Raw genomic sequence first — 24,849 nt, 5'->3', positions numbered from 1 at the left:
TTCCAGTGTTACTTTTAAGATGTCTTATCTTTGTGTTCTATATCTGTTTATATACTATATAATTTATAAAAACTCAGATTCACTACTGAATACGTAGGGAATAATTAACTGATAGAATTTCTTCTGGGAGAACTAAGAGCTGTTAAATGGTAGTTATTTTAGCACATTGAGTAATCATTTCAGATTTTTCTTCAGTAAAATAACAGATTGAGGGAACAGGCAAAGCAACATCATTACATAAAAATAAAGTACCTTTAGTACACAAAGCTGTTTTTAGGCAAATGCTGGGAAGAAAACCAAAGGCATCCCTATGAAGCCTAGCATTGGGGCTATTTTTGTCCTGATTGGTAAGCTAATTTATATATAAATAAAATGTCACTTTGGATCACCACTGTCAGGATAAATTGATTCATTTTAGAGTTTTCCATGAGGCAATCTTGGAGACTCATTTTTGGATCTTGTTCTCTTTGCCCAGGGTCTAGTTGAGAACCTTTTTGGCTTAAATAAGCTGTGGGGTGGAATTAAGTTTGGAAAATGCAAATGGAAAACTCAGATTGATATGTTTGGAACAAAAATTGTCTTGTGGATGATATTCATAATTTTTCCTTGTTGAAAAAGAAATAAAAGTGTCTTTGGGGAAATTAGTTGTAAATTCAATTTATTCAATCAGCAGAGAGGTATAGTGGAAAAGTCACTTGATTTGTAGTTAGAAAAACTGGGTTAGAATCCCACCACAATCTTCTAGTATACATGATTGTGAGTAAATCAATTAATTTAACATGATATATAAACATTGAGAAAGCTGGGTAATGCAATGGATGGAATGCCAGGCCTAGAGACAGGATGAGTTGTTTTCCTAAGTTCAAATCTGCACTAACTGTGTGATCTTGGGCAAGTCACTTAGCCTTGGTTGCCTCAGTTCCTTTCTCCAAAAATGAGCTTCAGAAGGAAATGGCAAACCATTCCAGTGTCTTTGCCAAAAAACAAAACAAAATAAAACAAAACAAAACAACAACAACAACAACAAAAACAACCAAACAAACAACAAAAATTAAAAAAAAATAACATCTAAACAAAACCCGTCCAAAACCCAGTTGGAAACAAAGTGAAAAATGATTGAATCACAATATTTTATAAACATTATCTACTGTTGCTTATAGAAATGGTATTAATACTAATCACCAAGACAACAATCAAACAATCACCAAGACATGGTGCTGAACTTATTAAAATTAATTGTTAAACTATTAAGATGAACATTTTGCAACTTAAAGCTTTTATAATTTAAATTATTTATGAACTTTATAGAGCCTTGAATAGTAGAGAGAGATTTGATTTGAATGTCAGAAAGACTTAGTTTGAGCCTATCTTTATTGTATTTAAGATAACATAATATCAGCTTTATAACTCTGGGAAAATCACTTATGCCCTCTAAGACTATAAGTTGCAGAACAATTATCACTTGTATTGGTAGAGAATGTTTCTTCCAAGGGAACTTCTGCACATATATAAAGAATATATACTTCCACATATTCATTTTTACATATATGCATGTTGTACACATAGAGAGACAGAGCAAGAGAGGAGGAGAGACAGCGTTAGATAGATAGGCCAAGATAGACAGATAAAGAGACAGACAGACAAAGACAGAGAGACATAGAGACACCCAGACAAAGAGATAGAAACAGAAATAAACAGAAAAAAAGAGAGACAGGAAGGCAGAGATAGAGACAAAAAGAGATACATACAGAGATAGATACAGAAACAGGCAGACAGAAAGATAAAGAGAAAGACAGACAAACAGGTACACACATAGACAGATACACAAACAGCTAGATAGAAAAAACACACTAACAGCTAGATAGAGAAAACGCACAGAGACAAAAACCACAGAGAGAGAAAGAAAGACAGAGAAATAGGCAGAGAGAGATATAGAGGCCTAGGAGAGACAGACAGACATACAAAGCTCACACACACACACACACACACACACACACACACACACAGCCCAGAGACATATACAGAGACAGAGAGACAGAAACAGATACACACAGAGACAGACACATAAACAGGTAAACAGATAGAGACACACAGAAACTGTGACAGAGACAGAAACAGAAACCATAGAGGAAGAGACAGACAGACACTGAGAAAGAGTTTTCAGAGTAAAAAATTTATTGTCACAGAGCAGTATTTCCAAGAATCAACATAGCTAAATTTATAGAGATGTATACCCCTAATGATGGTTGACCAACTACTATCGATTTAAGACTTTTGTTGTTGGGGATTAAGAAGAGGGATGGTTCTTCAATTGTGATTTCAGCTATGACTGAGAAGTCCTAGTATGGAAGAAGCTCTTAGCAAAGCAGATCAGCAACTGATTGGTCATTTAGAGCTGGAAGTCTTGTTGGCAGAGAGGGATAAAGCTACTTGCTCAGGTTCACACAGTAAGTAATTGTCAGAGACAAAACTTAAAACTAAGTTTTTCTGATTCCAAGGACAATCATCAATACCTCCAGTGCCCCTCACAAAGACAAAGAGAACTTGTAATCCATGCTGTTTGAAATTATATTTCTTTGAAGTGTGATTTCTTTTTCTTGCCATTTCATTCTTTTAAATATTCGATTTTGAGAGATCATAATGAATATTCATTTTCTGTATTTTATTTACCTCACATTACAAAAACATATGAATTAGTTTTATTTTATTTCAAGTATATTTCCAATCTCTTTTACTCAGAATTTCATGTGCTGACCAAAGGTTAGTCTTTGAATTTGAGCAAAATATCCTGTACGAAGTATTTCAAATAGTTTGCTTTATCTTGCAGTTTTGTCTGAGTAAAATAGTTAAGAATATTTTAGAAGGTGAAAATAACTATTATACATTTAATGGTAGCAAACCTCAAATTACATTCCTTTGTCGGTAGTTGTCTTAAATCCTAACTTGTAAATTTAGGATGAAATGAGGTTAAAATGTGGAGAATATGGCATGATGAAATCAAAGAGTTGAGTAAAATTTGTTTAGGTTACAGTTGAAACTCTTTGAAATGGGATAGCTAAATAGTGTCTATTTTATCTTAGAAAGAAGCTTGGATTTATTCTAGTGTCCAGATGACTACTAATGTGCTCTGTGCTCTGAAGCATATGTTAATAGAGGAGATCACGTTGGATTAATTTGATGTGAATTAATAAGACATTTATTTGATGGGAATTGTTTGAAGGTGATGACACTTACTGTCTCAACAGGATTTAAGGTGTCCAAAAGTACCTTTAAAGAGTGGTGGATAATCAATGCAAAGAGAGTAAATTAGGTGAAAATGAATAGCAAAGAATAGGTTCTGGCTTTGAGTATAAGAAGTTTTAAGCATTTTCTAAGAGAAAGAAGCTTAATGTTCAGACATTGTATTGGAATCAAAAGAAAGAAAATATTTAAACACTTTCAGTAATTCTTTTTTTGGGAATAGCATAAACAGTATGTTTCCTTGCATTTTATAGTTCATTTAAGCAATCTGATTTTGATCTGTATATATGGAGTAGACAGGTCTCAAATGAGATTTTTCCCAAAAGTCAATGAGCAAACACATATGTTCTTGTAAAACTGTTTCTTGTTTGTTGATCATATGGAAACTATCTTGGTTTCTAGGATTAAGACTTGACTTGCTTTTTATTCTAATATCACTTGCCCAATTTCTAAAATTCTTTATGGAGTATTTTTGAATAAAGGAAAAATATTCCTTTATTCTCAAAAACCAACTGGAAAATATAATTCATGGCCTATCTAATATACACAGGAGATAATAAGGGCTTTTACATAATGAACAGGGACATCATTGGGAAGCTAAAGACCAAGAGAACTTTATATTCTGCTTGGGCTCATAGAAAATACCTAACATTTAAATTATTTTAAAGATTTGAGTCACCTTTTTCATGTTGCAAAAAGAACTGCTGTTTATAATAAAAATCACACTCGACAGGAGAAACGGGTCAAAATAATATTTTTTTTTCCTCCTAATCTTTCACTTTATCATTCTAGGAATGTGATTGATGAGCTAGCAATATTTTTGTACTCATTCATGCCAGTCATTTTATTCATTGAAAAAAGTTTGACTTTGTATTTTAGGGTATCTTTTTTATTCTTCCTCACCTCATAACTGCACACACATTCTCTCTCTTTTCTCTCTCTCTCTCTCTCTCTCTCTCTCTCTCTCTCTCTCTCTCTCTCTCTCTCTCTCGACTTTTCAATTCCAGGAGGTAAAGGTAGGATCATATACTTTGATGAATATCACACATTCCCAAATATTAAATGTTTAATACAATCTTATTTTTAAAGGACAGACATTACATTACTAATTACTGAACTTTTCAAGTCAAAAGTAGTTAAGAAATCAATAAATTAGAAACACAATAAAGATAGGAGGAAGTTTCTTAGAGATCATCTCTCAGTCTATCTGATTCTTTTACATGTGAAGTTACTCAAATTCAGAGGCATTAGTAAATTACCCAAGGTCAAACAATTAGTTAATAACAGAAAAAGTTAGACCCCAGTTTCATAATTTTTTTTTCCACCATGCAACAATCTTTTCATTTTTGTATATTAAGTGGACTCCAGTTACAAAATACAATTTCTTACATGAGCATTAGTTTTGAGTATGGAGATACAGGATCGATATTATGATACATTAGGTGGTGATAAATGAACTCCAAATTTAGTCCCCAACATTATTTTTAAATTATTAGTTTATGATTTAGTAATGAAAATCCTGGAATTGAATCATTACTTTTTACCATCTTCATTGAAATTATTGCAATAGGTATTTATTCGTTCCTTTTAGTAGGTGACTTTCCCAATGATCCTATTGCTAATCGGTTATTTGAATCAGTTCTTTTGACATGTCAATTAACACTTGAAGCATCCATATACCTTTTTACCATAGCTGGTAAGTAGTAGAAAAGTCAGTCGTACTATAATATGAAGAATTCAAAAAACAAAGAATCCAGCTGTTATATAAGAAAAGAAGGAAAATTAAATATTTTAAATCAAAACCGAATCTGTGAGGTAGTTATTAAAGAATTGGAGATCGGGGCAGCTAGGTGGTACAGTGGATAGAGTACCAGCCCTGAAGTCCGGAGGACCTGAGTTCAAATCTCACCTTGGACTCTTAATACTTCCTAGTTGTGTGACCCTGGACAAGTCACTTAATTGCCTGGGCGGGAGGGGGGTGTTGAAGATCCAAGGCTAATATCTTCATTTCTATCCTATAAAAGGATTAGTGTTTGCAAAATGACTGACCTCAAAGTCACAAAGCTCTGGCTTCAACTCCTGCCTTAGACATATACACAGGATGTCTAACCCTGGTCCAGTCACTCAACTTCTCAATGCTCCAGGAAAATATCTTAGAATATTAGCTGCTCAGAAAGAAGTTGCATACACTAAGAGTTTTCCAGAACAACAATATCCTGATTCCAGTACTTATTCTTTTCTCTAAATACCTGTCCCCAGTACTCTTAGAGATTAGAAAAATAGTTATTGTATACCCTGGCCCCTTTCACATAATAAGCCTAATCTCTTTAACTTCTAGACAAAAATGAAAATAAGGGCTTTAAATTGAACTATCCATTTGGTAAGGAAATGTAGTTTAGTAAGAGGTTGAAAGATATAATTTCACAAATGGAATGCCTCACTTATGAGTTAGTAAGGGAATTAATCCATGCACAAAAATAATGACTAGATAAATACCTTTCTTTCCTTTTAGCAAACCCATTTTGCTGCATTACGTGTCAATCTTAATGCAATACATTTTGTGACAGATTTACATGTGAAACATTATTTTCTATAAGCAAAGGATTAGGTAGATGTATAAATGATCTCATTTACCATACAGAAGTCTAGTAGTCATAGAAAAAGTGAAACAATTCATTGATAACGAAATTTTAATTACAAAGACAAGAAGTAAGATCATTCACATAACCTTCCTCTTTCCTCTTCTCTCCTTGCACCATCTCAATTCAGTCTCAAGTCCATTTTCTAGGGCAATTGTTTCTTCTGGACTCATTGAACTGGCATTTTTAACATTTGGAAATCTTTGTGACAGTTAAATAATGTCATATGGAGTAGAATCCTCATGTTTAAGACCTCCATTTTGCCAATACTCATAATTAAGGCTGATCGGTGGGATAATGATCCTTTTTTCACAGCTTGATATTTTACCTTTTGAAAAATACCAAAGTGCATTTCTATTAATCACTAATTAAATCTCCTGTGCCCCTATGGTGTTAGTAAGGTAGGTATTTCATTTGAGATGAGGGGCTTTAAGAAGCTAAGGTATTTTTCATTGATGCTTATGTCAACAGCACACTTGAGAATGAAAATTTTCATATTATTAGTGCCCACTTTTAACAGTTTGTTATATTGTGCTCCATTCTGTGCTTGGCAAAAACTCAGTGGAGGGAGGGGATGTTGCTGAAGTCCTTCTCATGTTTTTGTAGGAAAAAAAATTCTTGCAGTTTCTCAATCCTGCCCATGGTAGGGGCATGTTGATGTGCACTAGGTGTGATATGTTGATTTAGAAATACTATGTATACATTATTTAGGAAGGAAATTTGTTTTTGCTTTGTTTTACAGATATACAGATCAGCTCTCAAAATGTCTTCTGTGTCTTCCGTGCATCTTCTAAGACAATTGCATTAGCCTCCTGCTAGTTGACTAATAGAATTAATAATTGTAAAAAGCACTCTAAAGCCACATGCCTTATGAAGTCAATGCTGGGTATGATTTTACAAGTATGTGATCCATTTTTTCAAGTGAAAATGTTAACTGAAAAAGTTCTTGGCACACAATGAAACATCATGCAATCTGTTATTTGTCTTACAGATAATAATTTGAAAGTGGCTCTGTTTTTACTGTATCTAACTTATGACTTGATAGTGGATGGTTTCCTCAATGTAGAAGTACTGCAAATGTGCTTTTATTTACTTAATATGCCTTTTTTTGAAAAATGATAGTGATTGAATTCCACTAAAGTACACATACATATACATAGACAATATTATTTCTAAGGATCCTTTAGAGTAGCAATCAACTAAACAAACCACAGAATGAACAGAGGTGAAAAGAAGCCAAAAATGAAAGCAAAAAGAAAGGAAAAGGAAATTGTAATAAACTTTGAAAATGTTATTATTTAGCACATCATTCTTCTCTCCCCACCAAGAACAACACATTTATGTTATATTAGGTGCTCTATTCAGCATAAATATTTACTAATTCCTTTGTATTCCAAAATTCTATGCAACAGTGGGGTCAAGCTTTTTCTATTGGAGAAATAATTTTGATATTGCTATTTCATCAAGTATTGAAGATATTAGCTGATACTTAAATGTACTCTGAACCAAACTGGACAAGACTATTAAAAAAAATAGTAAAAATTTATTCTCAATGTAGTGTGTTTTAGGATAGTATTTGATCTTAGCACCTTGTTGCTTCTAGTCTTGCCTTTGACAAAAACTCTAGAGCTTTTGATATTTGGCCTTATGCCTTGAATGTATTGAGAGCAGAGAATCTTAATTTTCTATTTGTATCCCCAGCAGAATGATACTTTGTGTATTGGAGGTGCATAATAAATGCCCTTTCATTCACTCAATATTCTGTTTCTCCTGAATATAGAATGAAAAAAATTACCAAAATGGGTAATTTATTTAGGTAATAAGGACTAACTTAATGGTAATTTAAGTGAATATAGGTACTATCATTCTCTTAAAGTCTCTCCTTCCTATTATTTTGTTAGACTAAAATGTCTTTTTTTGGTGTGCTGTTGTTGGAATTTTGATTAAGCTGAAGTAAAAAGAAAATATGTGATGCTATGGTCTATTGATATCTGGCCAAAAGAAATATAGTACTTGACAGTATTTAAAGTCATCCTGTAAGATGTTAAATTGTGTGTAAGGTAAATTAAGAGTTTTCTGAGAAAACATGGTGATAAATATCCGCTAAGCAACATTTTAGAGAAAATCCCAAATTCAATACTAACTCTAGGGAGGAAAAAGAACTTAAACACAGAGTAAATTTGATGAATGAACATTTTTAATGTCCTTGTGTCTAAATGAGAAGAATCACTTGACAAACAAACAAACAAAACCAATAAAAAAAAAAAATCACTGAATCCTAAGTATAGTTTGTCAGTTATTTAGTTGGTTAGCTAGTTACTTAGCTGGTTAGAGGACATTGGTACTAAGATCTTTCATGTAGATCAGTTAAGTGTTCTCTCTTCCCTGCTCACAAACTTCTTCCTGATCCTAGCCAGCCATCTTGCTGCTATATGCTTTTTGTAACTTATAGGTTCAAATAAGAAAATGTGGTTGGATCAACAATCTCTTACCATTAATGGAACAAAAATAAGTTTTTACAAAGCACGTAACTAATAGTTAGTAATTGGGTCCATTGCATTTATAAAAATTGATTATACAATTTGGTGATACGTAAATAAAATTTCATTTTCTAAAAATCTTAATATTAGAAGGCTTAAGTAGTAAGCTTTAAAATGTGATTCAAATAACAACAAGAGATTTCATTAATATTTCAGGGCTGTTATTTTACATTAAGCAAAAATACACCAATATTGTTAAAATCTATTTATTAGTAGTTAGAGCTTTTGAAGGACAGGGTTTCTAATTTCATAGCTCTAAGGAACTTCTACTCTGGGAACTGCTTTTACTAATGTATAAGCTGTACCTCCTCTTCAATGTATAATCACAAAGAGTTGTCAAGGGCATTTAGAATCTCAATAATTTATCCAGGGTTATACTTCTCCCATTATACCTTAGTTAGAAGTATTCCAGATGAATTTGAATCCTGGTTTTCTTGCCTTTAAGGCTAACTCTCTAGCAATTACACAAACTACCTCTTTGTTATAAGAAACAACAAATGAAAACAAACCCAAATGTGTTTAAATCTAATTGAATCATTTTCAGGTATATTTACTTTGATGTTTGTTTTTGTGACACTCAGTAATCTGTTCTTATATGAGTCTGGTAATAAAAAAAAAAAAATACATTTTATACTAAACAGTGGCAGTCGAACTATCGGCAACAGTTGAGTTTGTGCCCTATATAACACTTAATACTTTTCTAACTGTTGATTTGGAGGGAAAATAGCAACTGAACTTAATGGTCTTAACCACAGATGATTAGCTATAGAGACCTTAGATATCATGGGTTTTAACCCCCTCCTTTTACAGATTAGGAAACTGAAGCCCACTGAGATGAAGTGATTTGCCCATTATCACACAGCAAGTAGCAATGTCAGGACTGGATGGGATAAGGAATCCCATGGTTCCCAGATTCAGCACTCTTTTTATTACGCATTGCATTACCTTCCAATTGCTACTTCTCACTTTTACTGACATTATAAACAATGATGTCTATCTTCATAAACCCTAAGGAAACATGTCTGATAGATTGGCATTGTGCTTGATTGGGATGGGTTGACCATGATCAAACTAACATGGTTCAGAAAAGACATGGTTGAGTCAGTGTATATATCATTGTAGCTATCTTCTAGTATAGGTTTAGGAGGCATATGTGTTTTGATTTGTTTGAGCTAAACTAAGTTTTCTACAGAATTAGTTAAAAAAAAAACCAAATTAGTTTCACAACCCTAGGTAGTTTTATGTATTATGCTGAATAGAGTCCTAGTAAAATAAAACTCATTACTTGTAACCTCATTTCCTTTTTGCCTTTTGATCAAGTCTAACATATTACTATTAAAACAAAACTGTGAAGTAGAGAGTAAGGTAAATCTTATGTCATCTTCATAATTATTTTTGAAGCCAGTTAGTCTACACATTCATATCTATTTTCTTGATAACATAGATACCCTTTCTGCCTTCTTGACTACAGGAATATATCTTTTGAATTTATATTTCTGTTCTAGTTGTGAAATTTAATAATGCTAGGCTTTAAGAAATATTATTAGCACATTAAAATATCATTTAGGGAAATAACTTGGTCAAAAACAATTTCTAAGAGATGATCTTTAAATGGCCATATTCACCAGAACATTTTGAAATGACCACTCTGTCATAGGAATATTGATGAACATTGTTTGCTTATTTCAAGCTCATTTTTGTGACTTTGAAAACATTTTTTTCCCCTAGATGGAATAGTATGTTTAATATTTTTAACACAATGCATGATATTGACTAGGATAAGTAAAGTATTCAATTGTGATCAAATAATGGGAGACTTTCAAACAATATCTCATGTGATTTTTGCCTTATATATTTTTAGATATGGTCCGGAAAAAGAATCCCCCTCTGAGAAACATTGCTAGTGAAGGCGAGGCACAGACCCTCGAACCTATAGGTACGGAGAACAAGCTATCTGGAAGGAATAAAGACTTTTCTGCAGATCAGATGCCAGAAAATACTGATCAGAGTGACAGTGCAGAAGTGAACAATAAGGAGGGCCATTGCCTGCATGTCCAAGATCCATCTTCCAGCATTAAGAAGGACTTAAAAAGCTCAGTCCTGAATGAGAAGGCTGGCTTCAATTATGAAAGCCACAGTAAGGGAGGAAACATTTCATCCTTCCCTCATGATGAGGTGACAGACAGAAATATGTTGGCTTTCTCATCTCCAGCTGCTGGGGGAGTCTGTGAGCCCTTCAAGTCTCCTCTAAGATCAGATACAGATGACACCCAAGATATAGCCTGCACCCCATCAGGGGATCTCCTGGAGACAAATGAAGAACAAAAGATGTCACCTAAGGCTACAGAGGAGACAGGTCAAGCTCAGAGTGGTCAAACCGATTGTCCAGGCTCCAGCCCAACTTCAGCGGCCTCAAAAAACCCACAAGTGCCTTCAGATGGGGGTGTAAGACTGAACAAATCCAAAACTGACTCACTGGTTAATGATAATTCAGATACGGCACCTCTGTCTCCAGAGCTTCAGGACTTCAAATGCAACATCTGTGGATATGGCTATTATGGCAATGACCCCACAGATCTGATTAAGCACTTCCGCAAGTATCACCTTGGATTGCACAACCGCACCAGGCAGGATGCTGAGCTTGACACCAAAATCTTGGCCCTCCACAATATGGTGCAGTTTAGCCACTCCAAAGACTTCCAGAAAGTCAATCGCACTGTGCTTTCCGGTGTGCTCCAGGACATCAATTCCTCCAGGCCTCTTTTGCTAAATGGGACCTACGATGTACAGGTTTGTCCTTTTTGCTAATTCCAAAGGAGAAAAATCATAATGGAAGGTGCATCTTTTCCATGAGCCCATGCTGTAAAAAAATCCCCAAACCTAGAACTTAAAAATGATGTCAGCCAGCCTGTAAAAAGCAGGGAAAAAACACTCCAGATCTATTTAGTTCAAATGTTTGTTCAGGGTTAGTATTAGCCTCTCATCATGACAACTACTTCCAAACTTTCTCTCTTCCATTATGTTAGGATAAAGCCTTCCACAGAATTAACCAAGCTTCATATTTTTGGCTTTATATCAGAGTAACGTGATATTTACATAGGCTTCAAAAAATGTAACTAATCTTTCTAGAGCTGCATGATCATAATTCATGCCTTGTTATAGATTATAAGTCTTTAACTGTAGGCTTTACGTCAGTGGGATTCTTACTTGTGTCCTAAATTTGGATTTCGTTCCATTATTCAGGCTACTACTGGTGGTGATTTGGGGTCACATTAACAGACTCAGAAAACATTTTTTGCAGTAGTTTTTTTTTTTTTTAACAATAGTTTGGAAATTAAACTACATACATATAAAGAGAAATAAATATATAATATATATACATATATAATAAAACTAAGTAGTAAGGAATTGATATTTGACATAACTATGAGTATATCTTAATATCTTGATATTATGATATCTTAATATCTGTAACAACCTGGCACAAGTTACTTCACCTTTATGTACCTCAGTTTTTCCATCTCTACAACGAAGGTGCTGGTCTAGAATATTTCTAAGGCCAAATACCTAGTCTTAAGTCTTATGAGTCTAAGTTTCAGGGACATTGAAATGCCCTAACTTCATTTCTATATATCATAAGTAAATAGTGAATTATAAAACCAATATTCAATTTTGCAGTAATTTATTGTCCATTTTATAACAGTACACAGAAAACTTCTGTAAATACTTTTTTGATGAACAATTTTGTATTTAGATTATGATATAGTTGACTTGAAGCACAGAAATAATAATAATACTTGTTAGAATTTATAAATGTTATCTCATTTGATCTACCTACAAATCCTGGGAGATAGGTGCTATCCTTATACCCATTTTGTAGATGGGGACATAGAGAGAGATAGAGGCTAAATGACTTGTTCATAGTCATATAGCTTTAAGAATCTGAAGCCAAATTTAAACTCAGGTCTTTCTGACTCTAGCATGCTTTATCCAGTATGGCACCTAACTTTTTTTTTTTTTTTTTTACCATCTATAATAGAACAACAAAAAAGTTCACTCATTCTGAAGGAAGAATTAATTATCTGCTATTGTTATTATTTTTAGCACAGTAGATACCTTAATCAGTTTTAGAAAACTAATTAGAATGCAAATTACTTTTTCTTGTCATTTTTGTAATTTTATTTTTGTGCCATGTGATCAGTGATATTTTAAAATTTTCATGATTTAATTTTTTGGGAATAATTAGGAAAAAATTTCAAATTGAATGAACTTCTCTTGTCTTCTTTCCCCTTATACATTCTCTTTAGAAAAGCAGTCATTTGGATAAGCTGACAACAAAGGTCACATATGAAGTAAGTTAAAATGTCAGCTCAATTGCTAGAGTATGTTCACCATGATCTTTTACATTGACCTGGTACCAATTAAAAAAGAGAACTCAAAGCAATATAAAAAAAAAATAGCAGGTATTAAATGCATCTTATTGTACTTGCAGGAAATATCAGCAAAAAAATCTAAGAACTCTTTAAAATATTAGATTGGAAGCCTTATTATTTTGAAGAAATAATCTTAAACATAAAGCAAAACAAAAACAAGATAGCTTCATTTTTTAATGAATCCTTCTTTTTATTTTCCTCCCCCATTATGAATTCTTCCAAACAGAATTACTTCTGTGGAACAGCAAATTAAGCCATCTTAGGCATTATGGATAAAATCTCTGGGCTTTGAACTGCTGTCTTTTTAAAGATCAATTCACTGTCTTATGTCAGATGCACTCTTCTGTCAGGCTGTAATCGGAAAGCAAATACGTGATTTAGATAAAAGGGTTAGGAGTGAATCATGTCAGAATGTGAAATGATGTTTTATAATTAGGAAGTAATATGATGTTAATACCTGGATTTCCTGCTAGAATTTCAGTTCACTTACTCTGGGGACAATGTCTGAAAGAAACTGATCTCTGCTGTCAAGAAGGCTCTAAAACTAAGATTGCTGAGGCCTCTCCTTGCAAGAATTCAGATTTTTAAACACACTTCCATTTCCCCCAAACAGCTATTTTGTTAGGTCCTTGGTTATTTATAGTAAAGTTTATGTTTGGTTAGAATGAGCTGGACACTTTTCCTAGGCAGTGATTTTAGAAATAAAACAGATGTGCGAGCTATCTTAGTTTGAACTAATAGAATGAGAAATAAAACAGCTGATCCTAGACTATACTGTTGACTAAAGCACATACTGCAATGAAGACAAAAAGTAGTAGGAAGCAGCCTGGAGATAATCTTGTTAAGATAAGTTTTTTCTCAAGAAAAGAGTATTTCCAAAAATAGGGCCTATGCAATATAGGTGATGGTTTTAAAGAAACAATTAGGTTTGGTAACTTGATTTTTCAAATGCTAATTTCCTCCAATCAAGAAAGGAAAGTTAAATGTGTTTCTTTGTGTGGAATACTATGCTCAAATCCCTTTGCATTTCTTCCAGATGTTGCTGGGGGGAAAAAAAAAAAAACAACTTTTGCAGACATGAAACTGATTAATATTTTTATGCTTCTTAATAAATACTGATCAGTTTTTCCATAGTCCTAAATAGAATATAGGGAAGTCTCAGATAGTCTTTGACTTAAATATATTGCTAAAATGTCATTTAAAGGCAGTTCCCCTTTCTTACCTCCTTACCCACCCCAGACACTTAAGCTCCTGGAAGACTGGCTACAAAGTTAGAGTTAACTACTTCCAGTGTAGTTTAGCCAAAAATCCATGATGTCTTTGAGTTATTCATGTGCACACACAGACAAAAGTTCATGAATTACAGTAATGCATTTAATCATTTTCTTTTTAAATCAAAATGAATTAAAATAATAGACTAATAAAAGAGGGAATTTGTTAATCCTATTGCACTTAAGCTGCTTTTATTTGTTTGTTTGTTTGTTTAAGATAGCTAGACTATTGGTGGTTTATGGCAGATTTATGATAATTTAAGCTGGGGAAAAAGGAATAGCAGCCAGAGGGAGGTGATTTAAACTACTCTGTGGTTCTGACCCCTATTATGTTTAGACAAGGACAGTTTAAAGAAATTTGCACTGGCTGTTAAAGAATATTATTTCTTACACTTTGTTTATGCAGAATGAGGAAGTATAATTGAAATAAAGAAATATTTGAAATGGACTTGGCGTCTAAGAATAAAACTACCAAAATTCCATTTTATTAAATGTATTTGGCAACTAATTGACGTAAGTGTTTAGAGAATTGGACTTTGAATCAAAAAAAAACTGAGTTCCAATTCTACATTAGACACTTTTTCTCTGTGCTTTCCTGGGCAGGTGGTTTAACTTTGCTCAGTCCTAGTTTCCTCACTATTAAATAGAGATGATAATAACATCTATACTTCAGAGTTGTTATGAAAGTCAAAAGAAATAATTTATGTAAAGCACTTTCAAACTTCAAAGTGCCATATAAATATTAGATATATGGAAGATAGTGCAAATCCAAACAGACACACTTGACTATGCACTATGACTTTTTTATGTTAGCTGTATTTTAAATGGGTCATCAAAATACATACACATATATTTATGTATATACAGATAGTATGTGTATGTATATGTACAGACATTACTATTACATATATGTATATGTGTGCTAATAAAGGAGTTAGACATATAAATACAGGTGTCTTCATGTATGTGCATGCGTACAATGCCAAACTATAAGGCTGTTTTTGTACATAGTACATAGGGAGATTTATAGAATTAAGGCTGCCAGTGTTAGACACATAAAACCAGAACATCTCCTTTTTTACCTTTGGTGAATTTACAAGACTCCTACACACCTGAACATAGTGTATCAGGATGAATCAGGAGATTTGTCCTAAATTTTTACCTTTTTTTTATTAAGAAATCATGAGAAAGATGATGGTTGTCTCAGAATTCATTAGCTTTAATGATATCTCAATATCTTAATATTAAGAATTACTTTAACTTCTGCTCATATTCATTAGAAACATTCACCATTCATCTCAACAACATAAATAGATCAAGTATTTGTTAAATATTTGCTTTGTGCCAGACACTTGGCTGTATGTAGGAATAAGAACAAGCATGGCAGTCACTACTTTTTAGGAGGGCACTGTACTGGAGGAAGACATTTATGAAAGCTGGAAAAAGTAATAAGATTCTTAAAGGGTGAAGATGGCCCAAAGACCTAATCTCATGCAAGATAAGGAAAAAAAAAATATCCCCCAGAGCCCAGGTTCTATACCAAAATGGTAACATGATTAGACATTAATTAGCCCTTTATATAAGCTCAACTAAGTTCCATTCAGTATCTGGGATTCACTTACTGTCTAGGAATAATAGCAAGAGACTGATTTCTTCAAGAAGTTATTACCACACCATCATTTTGGGGCTGTTTTATTGAGCATATTTTTGAACACATTGCTAGATGAAAGCGCCTATTACTAAATGATGACTTTACTTTCTCATTAGGACTTTATGTGCTGTGTGTTGGGATTGTTTGCATCATTTTTATGGGGGGACTCTTGGCCTTAGGATCAGGTTATAAAACAAGGAATCCTGTCAAGTTCTTCTTCCCACGGGAAAGTAGTTTAGACCTTTAAATGTTTATAAATTCTGATGCGTTTCTGTTGTATGGCATATTTGTTACTTTCTTATATTAGAAAACTTCCTAAATCTTGGAACTTTCAGGATTCTGAAGGAGATAGGTTCTACTCAACCTATTAAATTCATTCTGACTTGTAATGACATACTAATACTGGGTGAACAGTTTTTTTTTTTTCAATTTGCTTATCAGTGGCAGACCTTTATATGACCCTGAAAACTGAGTGCTGCTTTCCTGTTGTGCAAATACTGTTTTCAAAGCAGGATAAAAAAGATTTTAGAGACAAGAAATTTTATGTCTGAATTCAAAAGAATGTGGGGACAAATTTCTAATAAATAGTTTGAGCTAATTACAGGCACATTGATACAAGGAAAGACAATTTGGAAAGCTCACTTCTTTTAGTTTAGCCTCAATTACGTGTAAATTTTATTTTTTCAAAAAAAAATTTCTTTTTTAACAATGCATATTCCTTTAATATAGAATTAGGACATACTATATAAAAATAATTTTGTGTCCCCTCTACTTTGAGCAGTATTTTACTTTAAAGAAACCGAAATACTGAATTTAAATAACTTTTGACCATCTATACAGTACAGCATATTTGATACATGGAGCAATGTTTATTTTAAAGGCTTTGCTATTTGTTTTCAATACTGCTGCCACTCAATCACAATCAATTTTTGGGCAGAGCTCTCTGCTTGCTGGTGGTGGGGGAGGGAAAAAAGTGATATAAAAGGTTAAATAAGATCTAGTCCCTTTCCTCACAGAATCTCCACTTTAGAAGAAAAAGTAATAAATTGTACAAATTATATATATATATATATATATATATTTTATTTTATTTTATTTTTTTTGCTGAGGCAATTGGGATTAAGTGACTTGCCCAGGGTCATACAGATAGGAAGTGTTAAATGTCTGAGGCCAGATTTGAACTCAGGTTTTCCTGACTTCAGGGCTGGTGCTCTATCCACTGTACTAACTAGCTGCTCCACAAATTAAAATATTATTAAATTTACAAATTAAAATGTGAACATAAAAGGAAGTGAAAGTATTCTACTTGTCAAATTGGTTTGATCTATGTAGATGTCTACACTAGCAGATTGAGTTCATTTTAAACTAGCAGATTGAGTTCATTTTGGGCCTGTTTTCTAGGTTAGTCATCACTGGTCTAATTAATTGGTAATCAAATAAATGCTCATTTTTTAGTGCTGTGCTTTGTAGTCTTAGAATGTATTTAAACTCATGTGCTTTAGTATATTAAATTAAAATAAAAATCCTAACAAGTGAACACAAATACCAAGTTGGAAACAAATAATGACTAAAATGCTTAGGGCTTAAAAGAAATCATTGGAAACCCCATGGACCTGATTATAAATTGAGCAGGCATTCAACTGGTAGGAAATAATATTGTAAAAATTCGGTAATATCTCCACAATAGATTATTCACTTGCTTTTTTGACTACATCTGGTGTGCTTATTTGACGTTCAAGGTAACAAGAATAGAGAGGGCATAACTGGCACACTGGATGGCAGAGTAAGGCTTCAAAAATATTTTAATATATTAGAATGAGGAACAAATCTAATATGATGAAATTTGATAGACATAAGTTAAAAGCCCTCATATTTGGGTTCAAAAAAATCAGTTATATAAATACAGAATCAAGGAAGAATGGCTAAATGACAAATTATCCAAAAATACTTTTCAGAGAACTACAATCTTAATATGATTCAATAACATGACATAACAGCAACTACTACAATCAAAAGTGTGTGGGGTAGTGGTGGTGGTGGAAGTGGTGAATTTTATTAAGGGTCTTGAATGTCAAACAAGGTTTTATATCTGATTCTGGAGATAATAGGCAGCCATTGAAGTTTACTGAGTAGGAAAATGACATGGTTAAACATGTGCTTTAAAAAGATAGTTTTGAGAGACTTTGGGCAGGGAGAGCAAATAGCAATCTGTTGTAATAGCACCAAGGACTAGGGTGCTGGCAGGAGCCAAATATAAAGAAGAGTAAAAACAAGATAATGACTTATCTCAGGACCATTTTTATTAGAACTACATTGAAACAGATGGATAGAATGAAATAGCACAAATCCCTGATACTTCTACAGTATTTTAGTTTCATTTATTTGCTTATTTTTTTCTTTGCAACACCAAGAAGTACTACAGATGGGTTATCATTATATAAATGAAAAAAAAAATGCAGTCCTTCTGAGACTTTGTGGAAGGACTAAGTGATATTTAATCTGGAGAAGAGAAGACTTAGGTGTTTGACTTGGTAATGTTCTGTTAGGTGAAAGAGGGATTTAATTAACTCTTTGGTTCGGTTTTAGAGGGTGGGACTAAGAGCCATGAGGGAAAGTTACATTTAGATTCAAAGTCAGGAAAAATTCCTAAAGTTATAGAAGAGTGGAATAGCTTGCCTTCACTGAACTCTCCAAGGGAAGTTGGGTCACCTTTTATTAGGAATGTTACAGAGGGGCTTTCTTTTCAGGCAAATTTTGATCTTTGTTGATCTCTGAACTCTCTTCTAAATCTGAGATTCTGTGATTTTATAAATCTGTGATATTCACAATTAGTTACATGAATAGAGTTTAAGCTTAATCAGTTAATTTATTCCAGAAATTTCTGAGGACCATTCTGTTAAATACATTTCTATTCCAGAGCAGAAAAATATTAATAAGTGACAGCATAGGAAAATGGGAATGTCATCTCACTTCTCTTAAGATATCACTCACAACTTTCTGTCTCTCTCTCTCTGTCTGTCTCTCTCTCTTTATATATATATATATATGTGCATATACAGTATATACACATACATAAGTATATATAATATATGTATATGTATTTATATGTGTACATAGTATGCATATGTGTGTATGTATGTATATATATTAGTATAGATTCACAAAATAAAATATTTCTACATTAAGATGGATATACAAACATATTTTTTCAGCAATGTAAATATTTTGCCATTCTTATAGGATTACAGAATTAGACTAAGAGCTAGAAAGGATTTCTAGATATAGATTCTACTTGTAGTTTCACTTTGGATTTTCTATAGCTCCTTTCCTTAGAAGTATTTTTACTTCTATGCACTGTAGATAATCAATAATTGATCTTTCTTTTTCTAATTCTTGCTCTTCTTTTCTTTCTTCTCTTGCTTTTTCTCTCCTCCATCTATCTCTGTCCCCATCCTTTTTTCCCTCCTTATTCTTCTATTGTTCTACTCTCTTGTCTTCTTCCTCCTCCTTGTGGCACTTATAAATCTTTGCTTATAGAGACAGGGTGACTCAGTACTTTCAGTCTATACAAATATTTTTTATGGTAATAAACTATTGATATTCAGGCATCAGTAGAGGAGTTATAATAAGTCAGTAGATGGAGGGGATGACATTGAGATACTACGCCAAGATTTGATGCATACTTTTAATTTAATTCAATAGACATTTATATGCTAGGGATTAAAGCAGAGTGGCATCGTGGATGGGATGCTGGACTGGGAGTTAGGAAAGAGTGAACTCAGAACTCATATCATCCACAAGGAACTGATACCAAATGTGTGACCAAGTGTGTGATTCCATCCTTCTGAGCCTTGTTTTTCTCAAATATAAAATGGGGATAATAAGATACCCGAAGTAACAATATCACAGCATTGCTATAAGATTCAAATAAGACAATGTATATGAAGTGTATTTCAAATTTTAAAGCACCATGTAAACATCACTTTAATGATTGGGCCAAATTTAATTCCCCCAGGTCTAGTGATTTTTAATTTTCTTTTTCTTTCATCATATTTGAGGTTATGTAAGGATGCCTTGCTAGATGAACTGTTATGCTAAGTAAACTCTGAAATACAAATGGAATTTTGCTGATAGTAATTTTGTGCTCTTATTACTGGGATTTATTTTTTTTTACTACTAATTTTGTTGTCCTCAGAAATAAACTTATTTTCTTTCTCCCTTTGTTTGCCAGGATGTGGGAATTCACATTCAGATTCAGTAAGTCAGGGATACTATTAAAATTAATGAATATCTCATCTATATCTCATATTTAATTCTTGTCCCATCAATTGAAAATAAGTTTTGAAAGATTTGTGATTTAATAAATTGTCTGATTTTTTTCTATTCATTTAGTTACTAGTCAAATCATGACTTGATTATGTTGGTTTAACTGTGTAGATTAAAGGAGGAGATGTACCTTTTCTCCATTTGAGTTTTTATACCTATGTAATTAGAATTTTGTCCACTACCAATTAACCAGTATGAATGGTTATGGTGATAGAAAAAACAAAATCAGAAAGCCTTTGCCATTGTTTATTTTTAGTGTTCTACAGACCATATGGCCGGCTCTGTTAGTTCCTGTCAATTATGAAAGTATAAGGTACAATGAGGTACCTTATATAAGGTACTGTGAATTCTGGAATAGTCTGTTTGTTTAGTTAAAAAAAAATATATTAAACTGTCATCAAAATATGGCATTTAATACAAAATCTAGCACTATTAAAAAAAAAAAAAAAAGGACATTCTTCCCCACTTTCCATAGTGCAGAGGTACATTTGGGAAACATATTACATGGATGTTAACATTTTGTGCTGTGTTTAAGTAATATCTTCTAAAAAGTCATTAATGTCCAATGATTAAATCTTGCATTTTTCTCTTCCAATTATTTCTAGAATGTCCAATCATATCACAATTATCTTCCCTAATATGGAAAAGGAATGCCATACACAATCTAACATAATTTTCTATGTTAGTTTAGAAGAATATACACACATTTATAGATACATACATGCCTACATACATACAAATATTCCCATAGAAGTTTTATCTCCACAGATGTGATTTGCTTAGGTGTGTTTTAAGATTATTATTTTTTTTTCCTTAAGCACACATGGCAACTCACCATTGGAAGTGAATTAGGACCATGCTGAGTGGCAGGACTAGTTTAGGATTGAAAAATTAGCACAGATAAATCGAAAAGTGGTTTATACACATACATTTACTCAAAAGTTGATTGATTCCCCCTCCGCTCTTCTAACAGTTGCCTGTTACTACTTTTCTTACAAATTTCAATACTTTATTTTGTTTCAAAATCTATAGCCTCCATTTCTGGCCCTAATGATTGCTGAGCAATTTGCCAACTACAAAAATGGTTTAACATCATTTTAAAATATTCATTCTTTGTCCTCAAAACACAGAATATCAAATTTATTCTCTACATTCTAGATTATTTGAAATGTTTTTCCTTTGTCAGGCTAATTTGCTTATTCAGAAGGTTAATATTTTCTTCAGTGCCTTTGTATTTATAAGAGATTGCTGCAATGTCTTAAACATACTATAACTTTAGTAGTCTGTGCCAGTTTTTCCAAGATATATTTTTGAAGACAGAAAAACCTTAAAATAAAATGGGTGGGTTTTAAAATCAATGTTCAAACTCCAAAATTTCCATCCATTGACTAAGAGTCATCTTAAATTGGTCCCTTATAATCTTCTCCACTGCAATCAGTCATAGTTCTTGAGGACACACCACATCTGAAGAAAAGATTGTAAATCAATGTTTTCAGTTCAAACAACTTCTTTCGTTATGGTTGGGGATAAGTACTGTGTGTAGCAGTGTCATTTTCAGTGGTCTGAGTTTTTTTTAAATCTTTTCTCTTTGAAGTGTTTTATGTATTAGTTTTATGATACTGATTACTGTTTTGCATTAATGCCAACTTTGTTGATTAAGAGAAAAAATAATAAGAAGTAAAAGGCTAAAAACATTCAAAGAAACAAAAAAAAAATCCCTTATTTTGAACCTTCTTTGATGAGACATACAGCAAAAAAAAAAAAAAAAAAAAGGCATCTAAATACTTCTTTAAGCTAAGGCCATAAATATGATATATAATAAAAAGCTTTTTACACCAAGACAAAAGTAGAATATGAAATTCTGACCTGTATTTAAAAACAGTTCTACACTATCATAGTTTTCAGAAATTGAAAAAAAAATTCAGTACAATAGTGGTTCTTTTTATCCTTAATAGGTGTGCAAGTGAAGGCTTTGACAGAACTGTGATCTTATTGATATGAGTATGCTCCCTTTAACAGTGGATCACAACTGCTCCATGTCTTTTCATCATGTGCTGCATTTTTCCATGACTTCACATATATCTTCCATAAGAGATACATCCAGAGAGCCAGCAAAAAATTCAACTGAATTTTTGAAATTACCTTTGAGTGCCTATAGATTTTAATTCTTCAGAGATTGTACTATTTAATGATTTCCTATTTCTGGAAGAATGATTAATTTAAAAATATTTTTTCATTGATAAACTTGATATAGTTAAAAGTAACCTGTTTTCATCTTTCTATTGACTTCTAGACTTGGTTCATTAGCTATTTTCAGTGTCAGTCCAAGATTTAGATATTGATGAACAAACTGTACATTGTTCATCCAATTGTTTATCAGAGTTGAGACAAAAGACATTCTTCATTTCTACTTCATTTTTCCTACATATATATTTAGACCAAACTAATTTGACTAATTATAGATCATATGCAGTAAGGTCTACATTGTTCTAGGGCTTGATGTAATTGGTACAAAAATGTTTCCAACAATAGTAGTATCTGAAAGACTTCATCATCAAAGAATTCTTTTTGGATTCTCTTTTGGACATTTTCTATAATAATGGTAAATGCATTTATTGAATGCTGTTTTTCCTATTTTATTCTCTACTTGAGATTAATAACTTGAATGTCATCTCTGTCATGAATGAATCTCTGTCATTCCATTTTTCAAAAAAATCTTATATTTTTTTCATATATGTGGGGAAACACTTTCCTAGAGGAGAATCCACAAGACAATGTTTTACCTACTAAATCAGTTATGTTTCTATATTTAATGTACAAAAAGCACAATGGGTTTAGTATTTTTGACATATAACAGTCAATTGCATGACTATAAAGATTTCATCAGTGTAACTACAAAGATGTGCTATCATTTGCAAAAAGACTGTCTTTTTTTTAAAACATACTTTCAAAGATGCCCTTCTCTGTGTGGATTGATTATTTTTATATACATTTTGTAGATAGGGGATAAGACACATATGTGTTCATTTGTTAATAATAACTTTCCTCAGCTTTTGGTATCATCCTCTCTTTCAGATCCATTGAAAACTTCTAGGGCACTATCCTTATTACACTCACAGCTGTGTTGTTTCCAATGTAAATCTTCTTTTTTTCTCCCAGTTGTCCTAATCTCCAACTATCTATACCATCTTTGTTTTATTTAGAGTTATTATAGACTAGACTGTTAAGGGTCAAAGTATGAGATTTCAATTGTCATTGATGGAGAGAAGAGTTATAGAAAGCTTATATATTTCTATGTGTACTTCTTTCCCTTTATTCATTGTTTTCCACTCTATATCCTCAGTTCATAAAAACATGATTAGCTAATATATTAAAGTTTGAGCACAGATATAATCTGTGTTGTCTTTAAAGAGATATACTCTTTCATTTCATAATTTTAGGACTAGTAAGTTCTTTTATGTAGAGCAATAGCAAGGTGGTACAGAAAAGCAGAAGGTAGAGCCTTTTCTTGAGTCAGGAAGACCTAAGTTCAAATCTAGCTTCAGACATTTAGTAGTTGTGTAACCTTGAACAAATCACTTAACCTTTATCTGTCTTAGTTTCCTCAACTCTAAAATGGGAATAATGATATCTGTTTTTCAAGGATTGCTGTGATAGTAGACAATTCACAAATGGGTGTTTTCGTCATTCCTTATAGCATTGTTCCAAGGAGCTCTAAGTGCTTTACTGACATTGGGTATCAATCTTCAGAAGTACTTCATGTGGGCTAAAATCGAAGAAATATGTACCATTAGTAATTTAAGGCTCAAAATATGGAGCTACCAAGTATGTATAGTTTGGAAATCATCAGAAAACAGTATAGAAAGTATGGAGAAAGGAACATCATACTAGAAATAATAGACCTAGGTCTGAGTTGTGGTAGTTCTTTCACTGATTAGCTGTATAAACATAGGAAGGTTATTCCCCTTCTTCAGGCCTCAATTTCTTCATCTAAAAGATAAAAGAATTGAGCTATATGTTATCTAGGCACCCTTTCATGTCTAAAACTCTGACATGGGATATAAAAGATATATATTTTTGAACAGCTGTCAGGAAATGAACAATTATCTCCAGACTTTTAATATGATAGTCACGCTATTTGTGGTATGAGTTCTTCCAGATATTTATAGTGATAACATAGCTCCTCTTTTATTGTCACTCATTCTCCTCTATGTATTAGCATTTATAGTTAAAAAGTTCTGTCAAAATTTTGTTTAAATAACCTACTGTGTACAGAGCATTGTGTTGATTGCTGGAGAAGATACTAAGTTTAGACGACATGATCCTTCCTATCTGAAGATTTAGGAGCTGGATAAGCTTTGAACTCAGATGCCTATAATACAAAATATTATTTTATAAGTTCATTAAAGAGGTGCAAAATGTTTTATCAGTGATCTAAAGAATTGAGATTAAAGTTAAAGAATAGATAAGAATTAAATGGGGAGGGAGAGAAGAAAGAAAATAAAGAGACAGAGATAGACAGACAGATAGACAAACACAGACACAGACACAGCGACTGAGAAACAGAGAGAGACACAGAGATAGAAAGAGATGGAAAGACAGTGACAGAAAGAGCATCAGTTATGGAAATAGAAAAAGAGACGAATACAGAAAGAAAACACATATAGAGAAAAGTATGAGAAGGGGAATAATTTTGAGAGATATTGAAATATGGTTAGAAGACTATGAATGGTTTGCTTGAGTTGGAAA

The 24,849-nt window shown here is 32.7% G+C and overlaps 1 protein-coding gene across 2 annotated transcripts in view; it reads left to right on the top strand.

Moving 5' to 3' along the window:
- The window catches only part of TRPS1 (transcriptional repressor GATA binding 1), a 303,434-nt gene that overhangs the window by 47,963 nt on the left and 230,622 nt on the right, over window positions 1-24,849 (top strand). Inside the window, exons 2-3 of one of the 2 annotated variants that reach the window (XM_051971006.1) lie at window positions 6,622-6,779; window positions 10,281-11,209. In XM_051971006.1, the coding sequence (XP_051826966.1) occupies window positions 6,743-6,779; window positions 10,281-11,209 (966 nt within the window). In that variant the 5' untranslated portion in view covers window positions 6,622-6,742. The remainder of the gene's footprint in view (window positions 1-6,621; window positions 6,780-10,280; window positions 11,210-24,849) is intronic. The other variant, XM_051971007.1, reaches the window with a different exon arrangement.

Source organism: Antechinus flavipes, chromosome 1, assembly GCF_016432865.1.
Source record: "Antechinus flavipes isolate AdamAnt ecotype Samford, QLD, Australia chromosome 1, AdamAnt_v2, whole genome shotgun sequence".
Taxonomy (NCBI): domain Eukaryota; kingdom Metazoa; phylum Chordata; class Mammalia; order Dasyuromorphia; family Dasyuridae; genus Antechinus; species Antechinus flavipes.
Note: the sequence above shows the minus strand (reverse complement) of the source record. Positions and strands in the feature narration are given on the sequence as shown.